At 39.4% G+C, this 15,901-nt stretch overlaps 1 protein-coding gene across 3 annotated transcripts in view; it reads right to left on the bottom strand.

The window, feature by feature from the left end:
* Positions 1 to 15,901, bottom strand: part of LOC120542764 (semaphorin-4G-like) — a 137,387-nt gene that overhangs the window by 77,021 nt on the left and 44,465 nt on the right. For 2 of the 3 annotated variants that reach the window (XR_005636230.1, XM_039775422.1), the window contains exons 3-4: positions 882 to 1,030; positions 102 to 164 (exon numbers count right to left, since the gene is read on the bottom strand). Coding sequence is in view for 1 of the 3 variants with exons in the window: in XM_039775422.1 (XP_039631356.1) it covers positions 102 to 164; positions 882 to 1,030 (212 nt within the window). In the remaining 2 variants the exon portion in view is untranslated. Of the gene's footprint in view, positions 1 to 101; positions 165 to 881; positions 1,031 to 1,349; positions 1,430 to 15,901 lie in introns of those variants that run through there. The other variant, XR_005636231.1, reaches the window with a different exon arrangement.

The raw sequence follows: 15,901 nt of genomic DNA, 5'->3' as shown, positions 1-15,901 counted from the left end.
AACAACACAGACAGGACAGAATAGAAAAGAGGTTCCTAAATTAAACTCATTTAACTTAAACCAACATTATAAAGTTAATTGTTTATAAAAGAAACACATACTTTATTATCTTTTCCTTTCTTCCAACAAGCTGTTTTATTGTTCATGGATGCTTCCCAATAAATCTACAAAAAAATACAAGTAAACAAACTTTAAAAGTGACTGCTAAGTATTCAATAAAAAACTCAAATTACACAAATACTTCTGTATTTTTATTTTTAAATGTAAAACGTTTCATTTTGAACATGTGCATACAGTAGGACAAGAAACGAAAATAATAATGATAATAATAAGTGTCACCCCATTTTATAGCTGATCATTTTAATCACCTTTCAAACTAGTATCTAATTTTTAATATGTCACTACTGATAAGACATAAGTTTGGTATTTTTCAATTAATGTACTCAATAATTGTGAAAAAAAAAACATTTCTTGAAAAATACCAAATTCACCCTTTAATTTGAAAGTAAAAATTGTCAGACATTTAAAGTAACAATGACACTAAAAGTAATTGTATTATAAATTTCCTCAAATTATGCATGGTTAATTATTTGCTTTTTACATATTAATGAATTTAAGGTGTTTAAGAATGTTATAAAAGGAAATAGCAACTATTGTTAAAAATTGTTACTGTAATGCCCAAATGTTAGAAAGTACATTTCTGGAATTTACATTGCTGAATTCTTCTCACCAAACCACAGGCATAACCAAGAAAAGAATGTTAACTATGCAGTATACAAAATGCTTACAAAAGCAATTTAAAATCACCATAAAATCAAGCACTTCCTAATTTAACACCGTGTGGCTATTATTTCCTTTTTTTTCTACAGTAAACATCTTACCATTCTGTCTTTGCCATTGGCAATATTGCTGGTGTTGAGTGCAAAAACAGCCCCTCTGGCTCCAACATATAGGATGCCTGCTTTATCTTCCAGTAAAAATACACTGTAGTTAACAGCAGAGCTTCTGTATCTCTGGGCACCAATCAGTCCTGTGAAACAAACAATGGATAGAAAAATCAACACAGTACTAGTTAACACCATATGTGTTAATACTTAATAGTTATTTCTGAAATAAAAGCAAATGGATTTTCTGCAAATAATTTGGAATTCTATAGTCTAAAAACATATTATGAAATACAGATGAAAGTCACTCAGTTTTGTATGCTGTATGAAGAATGATGATCTTTTCTTTAAAAATTATCAAAGTATAACTCGAACCTAATCTTATGTGATCTACACTAAGCAGTTAAAATATTAGGCGTAAATAAAGACTATGCATTTCATTTTAACAGATAGCATATTTTGCACCTGTTTTTAAGTTTTTGATTACAAGGCTGGGTGCACCAGTCGAATGTCAGTTTCAGCAGATAAAAAAGACAGTCACTAACCACGGCAGTTATAAACACCTACTCACTATGCACAGATCGCTAGGTCAATGCCTTGCACAAAACATGACACAAACACATCTAACCTTGATTTTTACTACTTAAACAAACAAGGTCACATTTATTTTACTACAGCTATGTCAATGTCTTATACAGCAGTTACTAAATGTCTTATGGTGAATATTTAAAAACTACCAGAACTGGTTTACTTTTCTTCTACAGGCTCAAAAACTGAAGCAAATAACAAATCATACACCTTAAAGCTCACCACAATTTAACAGTTAAAAGAAATTTGATATTATACATAGAAAATATTCATAATCAAATATTTTCTTTCCTGAAAGAAATAGATAGGCCTTTGAAGCAACATCTTTAAAAATGCTGTATAAAAATAACATGGCATACTAAATACACCAAATCTTTATTTTATACAATATAAGGTAGTACTTTTCAAAGTAAGTGCTATGAAAATGCACTTCATAATATTACAGTATAGAAATAAACAAGAATATATATTCAGCATGGTGATACTGTGCCACATTGGTTAATCTGCTGCTTCATTATAGGTGCAGAGTCCTGGAATATAATCCAAGCCTAGTCAAGGTGTGTCTTTACAAACCATTTTGGGGTTAGGAGAAGTATGGGGTAGGCAAGGTAAGATAAAAAGACAAACTCTTAACATCTTCAAGTAATGTCCATGCCTCAAAAATAAATTGTAATTTTTTTCTTTTGGTATACTGGTTAGTAAATGAAATGCAGTGGGTTATGAGATTAAATCTTTTATGCAGTATTGGATAAGTACTGTACATTGACTGAATGTTTCAGAAAACCTTTGGAAGACATGCTGTGTTCACTGAAAAAGGGAAATGGCAGGTTGTTACATTTACAAAAATGTATTTAATTAATATTACATTTATTTTTTATGTTTCCCTTTTGAGGATAACTCGATCATGTTTATTTTATTGAATCTTGTGGGATATACAAAATACTAATTTCAGTCATTTAGGTAGAAGTCAAAATAGCTACAGTGGTGTGAAAAACTATTTGCCCCCTTCCTGATTTCTTATTCTTTTGCATGTTTGTCACACAAAATGTTTCTGATCATCAAACACATTTAACCATTAGTCAAATATAACACAAGTAAACACAAAATGCAGTTTTTAAATGATGGTTTTCATTATTTAGGGAGAAAAAAAAATCCAAACCTACATGGCCCTGTGTGAAAAAGTAATTGCCCCCTGAAACTAATAACTGGTTGGGCCACCCTTAGCAGCAATAACTGCAATCAAGCATTTGAGATAACTTGCAATGAGTCTTTTACAGCGCTCTGGAGGAATTTTCGCCCACTCATCTTTGCAGAATTGTTGTAATTCAGCTTTATTTGTGGGTTTTCTAGCATGAACCGCCTTTTTAAGGTCATGCCATAGCATCTCAATTGGATTCAGGTCAGGACTTTGACTAGGACACTCCAAAGTCTTCATTTTGTTTTTCTTCAGCCATTCAGAGGTGGATTTGCTGGTGTGTTTTGGGTCATTGTCCTGTTGCAGCACCCAAGATCGGTTCAGCTTGAGTTGACGAACAGATGGCCGGACATTCTCCTTCAGGATTTAGGTAGACAGTAGAATTCATGGTTCCATCTATCACAGCAAGCCTTCCAGGTCCTGAAGCAGCAAGACAACCCCAGACCATCACACTACCACCACCATATTTTACTGTTGGTATGATGTACTTTTTCTGAAATGCTGTGTTCCTTTTACACCAGATGTAACGGACATTTGCCTTCCAAAAGTTCAACTTTTGTCTCATCAGTCCACAAGGTATTTTCCCAAAAGTCTTGGCAATCATTGAGATGTTTCTTAGCAAAATTGAGACGAGCCCTAATGTTCTTTTGCTTAACAGTGGTTTGCGTCTTGGAAATCTGCCATGCAGACCGTTTTTGCCCAGTCTCTTTCTTATGGTGGAGTCGTGAACACTGACCTTAATTGAGGCAAGTGTGGCCTGCAGTTCTTTAGATGTTGTCCAGGGGTCTTTTGTGACCTCTCGGATGAGTCGTCTCTGCGCTCTTGGGGTAATTTTGGTCGGCCGGCCACTCCTGGGAAGGTTCACCACTGTTCCATGTTTTTGCCATTTGTGGATAATGGCTCTCACTGTGGTTCGCTGGAGTCCCAAAGCTTTAGAAATGGCTTTATAACCTTTACCAGACCGATAGATCTCAATTACTTCTGTTCTCATTTGTTCTTGAATTTCTTTGGATCTTGGCATGATGTCTAGCTTTTGAGGTGCTTTTGGTCTACTTCTCTGTGTCAGGCAGCTCCTATTTAAGTGATTTCTTGATTGAAACAGGTGTGGCAGTAATCAGGCCTGGGGGTGGCTACGGAAATTGAAGTCAGGTGTGATACAACACAGTTAGGTTATTTTTTAACAAGGGGGCAATTACTTTTTCACACAGGGCCATGTAGGTTTGGATTTTTTTTCTCCCTAAATAATAAAAACCATCATTTAAAAACTGCATTTTGTGTTTACCTGTGTTATATCTGACTAATGGTTAAATGTGTTTGATGATCAGAAACATTTTGTGTGACAAACATGCAAAAGAATAAGAAATCAGGAAGGGGGCAAATAGTTTTTCACACCACTGTACATTTAGTCCTCGCTGCAAATTAACAATCACCAAGTGGATTCATCGTCAGCGGAGGTTGGATAACTTGGGAGTAAAGTCATGTGACTTTCAAAGAAGCAACAGGTTGTGGATTTGAGTTATTGTTGTCGGTTAAGAGCAAAAGGTCAGTGAAATAAAAGTTAAAAAAAAAACACACGAGAAATATTCTGAAATTCATTTACAAGTCTTCATCACACAGACTAACGTTACTCCGTTTTGCATTTTTCCTTGTATTCTCTTTTAATGTTTTATTAAACTATCCTTGCTAACTACAGTCACAAGTCAGTAAATGTACTATTAAGTTGTCTAGATTTACTCGCTTAGTACAGGTACGTTTACATACTTGGAAAAAAAAATTCTGACTTTCGTTATGAGTTAACTACTTTCAGCATTGCTGTTCATTAGTATCATCATAACATTGCCCAACCAGATAAATACTATTAACACAGAGAAATAAATAATACACCCAAATACAATACAATGAAGTTCCCGAATTTGTTCGTTTGAAAATAAATATTTTGTGAAAGAAGGTGCCAAGCAGCAATTTTTGAACTTTATATTTTACTAATATTTAACATTATTCTATAATATATACAGTTAAACAAATATAAATCAATGTATCTTATAATATAACACTCTATCCAAGGTGCATTTTGTGTTCATATTTAGTTTATTAATCATGACATTCTGGCATAGCCAAATAAGCATTGTTCTTGTACAACTGTTGTACATTTCAGGATTTTGAATAATAATCTTTTGTATTTTTGTTTGGTTTGTATTGTTTTTACCAAATAAAAATAATTTTGTTATAAGCAAACCTGTTTATTTCTTATTAATAATTTGGAACATGAACTATAAAATGATATTGGAATAAGTATAATTGATAACCTAAAAAGGTTATAGTTAAGTAACTTGGTGAGGTGCATTTTTTTAAAATGTTTATAAAACAACTGTTAAAATATCATGCTTTATTGACATGTTCATTTATCCATCCATTGTCCACCGATTATCCGAGGTCGGGTCGCGGGGGCAGCAGCTTAAGCAAGGAAGCCCAGACCCCCTTCTCTTCTCGGCCACCTCCTCCAGCTCCTCTGGGGGGACCCCGAGGCGTTCCCAGGCCAGCCGGGAGATATAATCCCTCCAGCGTGTCCTGGGTCTGCCCCATGACCTTCTCCCAGTGGGACATGCCCGGAACACCCACCCAGGGAGGCGTCCAGGGGGCATCCTGACCAGATGCCCGAACCACCTCAACTGACTCCTCTCAATGCGGAGGAGCAGCAACTCAACTCCTAATCTCTCCCGGATAACTGAACTCCTCACCCTATCCCTAAGGGAAAGTCCAGCCACCCTGCAGAGAAAACGTATTTTGGCCTCTGTTATCCGCGATCTTGCTCTTTCGGTCACTACCCAAAGCTCGTGGCCATAGGTGAGGGTAGGAACATTGATCAACTGGTAAACTGACAGCCTAGCCTTTTGGCTCAGCTCTCTCTTCACTACGACGGACCGTTGTAGATCCTGCATTACTGCAGATGCCACACTGATCCGTCTGTCAACCTCCCGTTCCATTCTTCCCTCACTCATAAACAAGACCCTGAGATACTTGAACTCCTCCACTTGAGGCAGTAATGTGTTCCCAACCCAGAGAGAGCATTCCACCCTTTCTGGCAGAGTGTCATTGCCAACGTGAGCGTTTAAGTCGTCCAGCAGGATGATACAGTCCCTAGGAGCTGCACCTCGCAGCACTTCTTCCAGAGACTCCAAGAAGTCTGGGTACTCTGAGCTGCCATTCGGCACATAAGCGCAAACAGTCAGAGTCCTTCCCCCAACTTGAAGGCGCAATGAAGCAACACTCTCATCCAATAGGGAGAACTCCAATGTGCAGGCCTTGAGCCAGAGGGTCATAAGCAAGCCCACCCCTGCCCGACGCCTTTCACCCACAGAAACTCCAGAGTGGAACAAAGTCCAGCCTCTCTCAAGAGGAATGGTTCCAGAGCCCAGACCGTGCGTATAAGTGAGCCCGACTATATCTAGGTACTTCTCAACCTCTCGCACCAGTTCGGGCTCCTTCCCCACCAGAGAGGTAACATTCCATGTCCCAAGAGCCAGTTTCGGCAACCGAGGGTCGGAACGCCAGAGTTCCCAACCGGCCACCACCCATATCACATTGCACCCGACCCCTATGGCCTCCTTGCAGGGAGTGAGCCCACAAGAGAGCGGTCAAAAGTCCAGCCACCAGGCGCTCACCAGTGGACCCTCCCCGGGCCTGGCTCCAGGGTGGGGCCCCGGGTACCCTTTCCCGGGCAAGGGAAATGCCGATCCTTGATTTAAATCTATGTGGGGTCTCAGGACATGTTCATTTAACATAATATAATTAATTTAACAGAGAATTAAAAACTTTAATTCATTTTATATAAAAATACCATGTTGTTTCAGGATATATTAATTTAGTGCATTAAGCATAACTAAATTATTTTTGATAAAAACAATGTTATGATGTGCAACCAATGTACATATATTGGAGTTCTTGGACTCAGCCCTGTTGAGTTCCGTGGGTTCTGCCAGGGGGCACACCTGAAAGTGTTTCCGAGGTACAGCTTCAGAACACTGGAAGTGGATCTGTAACATAAAAGGAGCTGCCTGCCACTGCCCAAGGACCCAGAGTTGGGAGGAAAGAGGATGAAGCTTGGTGGGAGGAATTGAAGGAGGCAGAGACAAAAAGGAAGAAGACAGAGATTTACAGAATGAAGACAGCGAATATTACTGTGTGCTGCTTTGTAACTGTGACTGCGCTGTGGGAAATGCTTCCTGGGTTTCGCAAAGTGTTTTCAAAAATAAATCCTCTTGTTCAATTTACACTTGCATCCAAACCATTATGTCAGGTGTTTAGGGAGCTGGAGTGTTCCCCGGTGGCCACAACAGTAAGGCTGGGCATTTATTTAGATATTTCAGTTTTCTCACTTCTTTCAAGTACATGTATTATTGGTAATTTTAAAATATACCAGATCTGATACAGTGCATATCCACAAATTATCACGTTAAACTTTCACTTACTGAAATAATTGGAACATGGTTGTACTAATAAGTAACTAACTTGATAAGTTCTGCTCATAAACATACACGCTTAACAGTCTGACTGATAATCTTCCAGAATAAAATTCTTAGTCAACAACGGTATATCCATTTACCATTTCTGATTCGTTTTAATGCTGGATTAAACATTAAAACACTGGAGAATTTACACAGTTCCTATGGTAGTTTGTTTGTATGAGCAGGAAATGTGGGAAAGTAGATATTGGAACATAGCATGTTTGTTTACTTTACACCAAAGATGACGGACAGGATGATGGTTAGCAAAATGTCCAGGCTTTCTCCAATCACAGACTACTGCCCTGCTCATGTATTTGAAGACAAATGTGATGTTATTTTACACCATGCACACACAAATTCATCTACTTCGTATATAGGGAATAGAGTCATGCTGAAGATCTATTTCCAGCATAACTATGAAAATCTCAAATATATATACAGTAAAACAAAGCATTACGTAATTAATACAGTTACACCACACACCTTAAAATCTAATGCAGTATGAGCTCCTGAACAAAGTTGATTTATTTTGTTTCTTAATATGTTTTTTTTCTTGTGGCTCCACTTGTTTTTTTAAGTTAGCCACTGCCTTACTGTCCCAACCTTTTTTTCTTTTTAGACACGGCTCATGGCTAAAAAAAATCCTTATATAATTTTATTTTTACAGCATGAGTTTGGTTTATTCATAGGGTAACTTTCCCTATCTACTGCTGTTATCTGAATTTTTGAATTCCATTCAAACAGATTTCGTCATGCAGCTGCTGCTGCTGCTTGGCAACAACTCAGCAGCTATCTGGGCTCTGTAAGACTTGAGCACTGTCAAATCTCATTTTGATCAATGATCATTCCATTATAGATGAATATTTCAAAATTGGTGAATCTCCCACAAAGTTAAAAATAACAACATACAGTAGATTTTAACATTAAACAATAATTTAAAAGGTGATTTTATGTATTTTGATATATGGAGTAGTTTGAAGATTTAAATGAAATGTTTGTGGAAGAGGGGCATACAAATAAAAATACACAAGAAGCAAAATTTGTAAACTTACATCTTTCTGACAGCTTTATTTTTGATGTTGCAGAACTATTTCGCTTATATATGTAAATAACATACAACAAGTTCATCCAAAAAAATTATTCAGAACAGTTATAGATGGGGTCTTGAAAACATCCATCCATCCAACCCGCTATGTCCTAACTACAGTGTCACGGGGGTCCACTGGAGCCAATCCCAGCCAACACAGGGCGCAAGGCAGGAAACAAACCCCGGGCAGGGTGCCAGCCAGCCCACCGCAGTCTTGAAAACATGATAAAGCAAATCACATTTTTAATAGGGGAATTGTGATTCTGATTCAGCATATAAAGAAGTAGGACTAGCAATATTTGATTCTAATACAGAAGAACTCCTCACTAAAATCACTACTATTACATTCACTGTTGGTAAAATAATTTTATTTTACGTTTAGTATTAATTTTCTGGTGAACCCCTTCTCAAAGCACTTTAAATGCAAAATAAAACTCCCAACAAGATAAGTATTAACTAAGTCAGTGGGGATCACTTCTTCTGTTATTTTGTTCAATCTGTGAAAAAAGGTCATTACTTGATGCTTCATAAAAATTGAGAAAGGCAAGAAAGGTTTTTAGCAAAGCAGGCATCTGTTAGGACACTTTGTTTACATTTCTACGTTAGATTCTCAACAAAAATACTTATAATTGCAACAGTAATAAAAATAATTAATGATCAATACTGTTCCGAACATTCTTGACAGAATTATTTAAAAAAAAATTTTGACATCACTTATAAAGGGATGGAGTGCAGGGAGCTTGCAACACATTATATTCAACAGCTGAAATAATGTATTACAGACTAATGTTAATAAATAAGTACAAGACTAGAAATCTGATAAATACATAAAATATACTGCAGTTACCAGCCAGCAGTGCAGTTACCAAGACAGCAGGGAGTACACAATCACAGAAAAAATAAAAGGATAACAACTACTTGCTTTAATGCAAAACTATTAAAACTCATCCAGCTATCATCAAACCTGCTTAATCTATAATATAGGGTTAGAGTTAGGGCACACAAGTTATAGTATATTGCATGTTAGGTAATTGTAGAGTTGCCAATTGACCTAACTTGCTTGTCTTCAGGATGTTGGCAGAAAACAAGGGTACTGGAAGAAAGCCCCTTGCAGACACAGGGACCTCAGAAAAGGCCAGTGGTGTAGCTAGGGGCAGTCTGCCCCGGGCAGCACATTTTTGGGAGCGCATTATTAGCCCAAAGGCTAAGTACAATTTGTGTGTAAGCAGCAGGGTTCGGAAAAATATCACTCATGAATGAAAAAAGTAAAATTCTCTGATTTTTTATCCACAAATGCTTCAAAAATAATTTTCTGTCCTTCTGCAACAGCATCAGACACAGCAGTTGAAATGTATGAGGCAATAACAAAAATAAACATAAACATTACATCGATAATAATTTCTAGGAAGATAAACAACTAATTTACAATTTATAATTTAGTTTTGTTATCAATCTGAATGCGTTCTTGCGCATTAATAATAAGAATGGGCGGCAAGGTGGCGCAGTGGCAGTGGTAGTGCTGTTGCCTCGCAGTTAGGAGACCCGGGTTTGCTTCCCAGGTCCTCCCTGCGTGGAGTTTGCATGTTCTCCCCGTGTCTGTGTGGGTTTCCTCCGGGCGCTCCAGTTTCCTCCCACAGTCCAAAGACATGCAGGTTAGGTGCATTGGCAATCCTAAATTGTCCCTCGAGTGTGTTTGGTGTGCGTGTGTATGCCCTGCGGTGTGCCCTGCCTGGGGTTTGTTCCTGCCTTGCACCCTGGGTGGGACTGGCTCCAGCAGACCCCCTTTACCCTGTGTTAGGATATAGCGGCTTGGACAATGACTAACATCTGTGCTTTATAAACTTATTTTAAAATATTACTGATTAGATCCTGCCATGTTTTGAAAAAGGTCTGTATGGATCCTCTAACTGAGTATTTGATTTTTTACAATTTTAAATAATATAACACATCGGTTTCCCACTGACTTAAAAGAGAAGAGTTTGGGTTCTTCCAGTTTATCAGAATGAGTCTGCATGCCAAGAGTGTAGTGAATGCAATCACAATTTGTTTGTCCTTCTCCACTTTAAGCCCCTCTGGAAGAACCCCAAACACAGCTGTTAATGGGTTAGGAGGGATTGTGAGTCCAAGGCTGTCTGAAAGGTAATTAAAATTTTTGTCCAGAATAATGTTAATTTGGTGCAGGCCCAGAACATGTGACCCAGTGAGGCTGGGACTTGGTTGGATCATGCCCTGGAAACATTTTGGAGAGTTTTAGTCGAGACAGATGTGCTCGATAAATAATTTTAAGTTGTATAATTGTATGCTTTGCGCATATGGAGCTCGAGTGAATTCTCTGCATTACTACTTTCCACTCCTTTTCTGATATATTAATTGAGAGATCTTTTTCCCAGTGTCCTCTTGGATCTTTGAAAGGAAGGGATTGTAAAATGATTTTATATATTGTCGAGATGGAGTCTAATTCCTGTATATTGTACCTCTAAAAGATCAATCTATGACTAACAATTCTTCAAAATACAGTAAACCCTCTTTTATCGCGGTTAATCTGTTCCAGACTCTACCGCGATAAATGAATTTCTGCGAAGTAGGATTCTTTATTTATAAATCTAATGTTTTCGCAGTTAGAGCATAGAAAACCTCTTTACGACCTATGTTTATGAAATACGTTTTTTAACATTATTAGAGCCCTCTAGACATGAAATAACACCCTTTAGTCAAAAGTTTAAATTGTGCTCCATGACAAGACAGAGATGGCAGTTCTTTCTCACAATTAAAAGAATGCAAATATATCTTCCACTTTAAAAAAGTGTGCGTCAGGAGCAGAGAATGACAGAGAGAGAGAGAAAAGTAAACAATTAAAAATCAATAGGGCTGTTAGGCTTTTAAGTGGCAATGTGAAGGTAGTCTTTCAGCATTTTTTAGAGGAGCATCCGTATCTTCTAAGCAAACAGCCTCTGTGCAAACAGCCCCTCTGCTCACACCCCTTCCATCAGGAGCAGAGAATGTCAGAGAGAGAGAGAGAGAGAGGCAGAGAAAAGCAAACAATCAAAAATCAATACGTGCTGTTAGAGCTTTTAAGTGTGCAAAGCACCGTGAGGGAAGCATATCGTTTATCATTGAGGAGCTTTATTTACTACGTAATACATGCTCTGATTGGGTAGCTTCTCAGCCATCCGCCAATAGCATCCCTTGTATGAAATCAACTGGGCAAACAAACTGAGGAAGCATGTACCATAAATTAAAAGACCCATTGTCCGCAGAAATCCACAAACCAGAGAAAAATCCATGATATATATTTAGATATGCTTACATTTTAAATCCGCAATGGGGTGAAGCTGCGAAAGTCGAAGCGCGATATAGCGAGGGATCACTGTACTTTTTCATTTAGCATACTGGGAATACTATATACTGTATATATACTATTCTGGAAACTTAATCCATCCATTCATTATCCAACCCGCTATATCCTAACTACAGGGTCACGGGGGTCTGCCAGAGCCAACCCAGCCAACACAGGGTGCAAGGCAGGAAAAAAACCCTGGGCAGGGCGCCAGCCCACCACAGATTCTGGAAACTTCATCTTGAAAAATAAACAACAACATCCAACCAGGCATTTAAAGAAAAAAGAGTGGCTATACTCAATGAGTATCACCATTTATGTAAAGGTCAGGTCAGATCAGGTTGGGGGCCATGCACTGGTACAGCACGTTAACCCACCACCACATGACAAACAGCTTGGGATCCTGGTTGGCAACCCCTAAGGCAGACACGCGGTCCAGTTCCATCCTCCGGAAATGACCATCTATCTGCCTCAGTCAGGTGTTACGTGGGCATCCCCCTGGCCTGGTCCAGCTGCTTAAGTCCCCAACAACAAGAATCCTGCAAGCCGGATCATCCTTGGGGAATTGCGCCCACATGGCCGTAGTGCTGTATCTGAAGGTAAACTCACAATGTAGATAATGTACCTCATTCAGGACTCCATGAGCAACTGCTCATTCAACACAAAGTACTCAAAGATTCTCTGAAGAGACACAGTACCAAGGAATCCAGTTTTTCCAGCAACCTCATGACCCCCATGCTCTCCCAATCGGCATACTGACTTATAGGAAGAATCACCAGAGGCATAAATGTCGCTGCCGAGGTAAGTGAACCTCTTAACATGGTCGATACTCTATCCACACACAGACACACTTGATGAAGGCTGTGCTCAAGAGGTCATTAAAGGCCTGGATCTTGATTTTTATCCAGGACACTTGCAAGTCCAGACACTCAGACTCCTCGCTCAGTCTCTCAAGAGCACCAATCAGAGCCTCAACTGACATTGCGAACATCACAGCATCATCGGCAAAGTCAAGATCAGTGAATCTCTCTTCACCAACAGATACCCCAAAGCCGCTGGACCCCATGACCCTGCCCAACACCTAGTCCATGCAAGCATTGAACAGAGTTGTAGCAAGAACACACCCCTGACGAACCTCAGAATCAACTGGGAAAAATGCAGAGGTGTTGTCTCCACTCTGCACAGCACTACCAAAGTCAAAGTCAAAGTGAACTTTATTGTCATCTCAACCATATACAAGTATACAGATAGACGAAATTGCAAAGCTCAGGGTCCACAGTATAACAACATGACATGCAAATAATAAATTAAAAAAAGAAATAAAATTTTAAAATGTAAAAATTAAAAATTAAAACACAAACAAGACAAAAACATTGTTCAAAGATAGGACAAAGAAGTAGCAGCAATATTGATGTGTAAGATATGTAATATAATAAAAAAAATAGATATAGATAATACAGAAATTATCAGTGTATGATAATAGTTGTTTAAGACGTGTGTAAACAATGACAGGTCAGAGTGTTTCATAGCAGAAGGATAAAGAGTGACAAAATCCTTAACGGTCAGTATGAGATTTTCAGTTCTTGTCTACATGAACACTCATCTTTGCAGGACAGTGGTTTTCATGTATAAAAGTTATGTTTTTAGAGATGGTTGAGGCTGTGTGGAAGGTCCCAGGGGACAGCCTGATGTTAAGGAGTCTAAAAGCTTGGGGGTAAAAACTCTCCTGCTGCCTGGCAGATTTGGCTTTGATGCTGCAATATCTTCTATTGGTACCAGTATACAGGCCAGCCATGATAAACAGCAACTTTAAGGGAATCCTGAAATCTCAGGATGTCCTACAGGACAGCCCGATCAACTGACTCAAATGCTTTACGATAATCAACAAAGGCTGCAAAGAAACTCTGCTAAAATTCACATTTGTGCTCCATGAGAACCCTCAGTGCCTGGATGCAGTCAATGATAGACTTCTCAGGCATAAAACCAGACTGCTCAGATCGCTGGTAGGTGAGGAAGTGATCATGGATTCTATTGTGGATGACCCTAGCAAAGACCTTACCTGGCACCAAGAGCAGTGTTATCCCCTATATTTGCCGCAATCCTGGTGGTCACCCTTCTATTTCCAGACAGGGACAACAAATCCCGTTTTCCAGTCATTTGGAAGCAAATGGAAGCAAAGACTGCCTGCAATTCCTGGAGAGCAGCCTTACCACCAGCCTGGAGAAATTCACTCCGGATACCACAGATCCCTGTAGTCTTCCCTACCCTCAGCTGGTTCACCACCTGTGCAATCTCAGTGAGATTGGGTGGATCACAGCTAATTGGAGGATCAGCCTCAAGAACGGTGGACCCAGAGATATCCAGCGTCCTAGCCGTAGGATCATCTTTAAAAAGCTGCTAAAGTTGTCATCCGTTACGAGTTTTCCATCAGCTGCCCGGACTGTGACTCTACGAGGAACAGATTCGGATGTACGTAATGTTTCGATTCCTCTATAAGCAGGATGTGGGTCACTAGACCATAACTGGTGTGTCACCTGCACACAGTTTCCTCTAGCAAACACTTCCTTATCTGCCCTAAGAGCCCTCACAGCTATCCTTCTCAGTTCCCTGTACAGAACGGAGGTTGCCATCATGCTGTGCGCTGCGACTCCTCCAAATGATATCCAGGGTGACCTGCGAGATGAAACACCTCGTTCTGGGAAAACTGGTAACACCAACGCAACCATCAGAAATGTTCAAGGTCTTGTAATGAAAGGTCGCCCACATCACATTAGAATCAGAAGTCGCACCCATGTCTGTAGGTTCCTCACACAAGCTCTGTGCAAACTCGTTAGAAACAGCCTGATCTTGATAGGATCTTGTCTGGATAGGTCCAGCCTCATTTTCGACCTAAGCTAGATCTTCAGAGTAGCAACAACTCTGTGCTCAGAATTCAAAAACTGGGCACTTCTGTAGGCCCTGCAGTTTTGTAACAGCCTCCAGTGTCTGCCCACGAGGACGTGATCGATCTCCTTTACCACACCAACAGTATTGAAGCACCAGGTCCAACGAGGTGGGTCAGGGTGCTGGAACCAGAATCCAGTGATTTGTAGCCCCTGACCTTTTGCAAAGTCAAGGAACATGGAGCCACTTTCACCACTGTCTCCAGACCCATGAAGTGGTTGCACTGAAGTCACCCATGACTATAGGAGTGTCACCTCGAGGGCACCTATCAACCAAGCGAAGTGGCAAATAAAATGACTCACCACAGTCAGCGCATACACAGAGACAACGGACAAGGCACCAGAGAGTCCTTAATCTGAGTGTCATATTATGCTCATTGAAAGGAGTGACATCAGACACCATCAAAAGGAGCCAATCCGCCACAGCATCAGTTACTCCCTCAGTATGGCAGCCATTAGCGCGACCAGACCAATAAAAGTTGTACCCACCTACAGAGTTGGAGGACCACTTGCAGGGCTGGATTCAGTTTAACATCATACCCAGAACATATTTATATAAACAGGATATACAAATCAAACAAAACCGACATCTTTCTACCCATCCACCTAAATCCCCCTACCAACCTCCCCTCCAAGAAAAAAGCTGGATAGCTCTGTCTTGGGGATACAGAATTATCTGAAATCAAGTGTTCATCTGGTAAAAAGCCTGGCTTTGACCAGCATTTCATAAGATTATACAGAGCCAGAAGACTTCCTCTTAAAAAATGTACAACAACAACATTTATTTATATAGCACATTTTCATACAAATAGTAGCTCAAAGTGCTTTACATAATAAAGAATAGAAAAATAAAAGACACAATAAGAAAAACAAAATAAATCAACAATAATTAACATCGAATAAGAGTAAGGTCCAATGGCCAGGTGGAACAGAAAAACCCAAAAAAAAACTCCAGACGGCTGGAGAAAAAAATAAAATCTGTAGGGATTCCAGACCATGAGACCGCCCAGTCCCCTCTGGGCATTCTATCTAACATAAATGAAACAGTCCTCTTTGGATTTAGGGTTCTCACGGAAGGACTTGATGATGATGGTCACATAGACTTCTGCCTTTAAATCCATCCATCATTGTTGGAAGTACAAGACAACATCAGCTGCTACCAACCTCAAAACAATTTTTAAGTGAGACAGGCACATAATGACCCAAACTGAACACAGGATTATAGAAAAATGAGCATATAATGTTACACCTGGGCTTCTTAGTTGACTTTTTCTGGACAACAACTGGGCCTCCTGGTGTAGTCAGTATACACAGAACAAGCAAGGACTCTCTAGTAAGTCTAGTTTACAGAAAGTTCTTTTTA

This window comes from Polypterus senegalus, chromosome 1 (assembly GCF_016835505.1).
Source record: "Polypterus senegalus isolate Bchr_013 chromosome 1, ASM1683550v1, whole genome shotgun sequence".
In the NCBI taxonomy this organism is placed as follows: domain Eukaryota; kingdom Metazoa; phylum Chordata; class Cladistia; order Polypteriformes; family Polypteridae; genus Polypterus; species Polypterus senegalus.
Note: the sequence above shows the minus strand (reverse complement) of the source record. Positions and strands in the feature narration are given on the sequence as shown.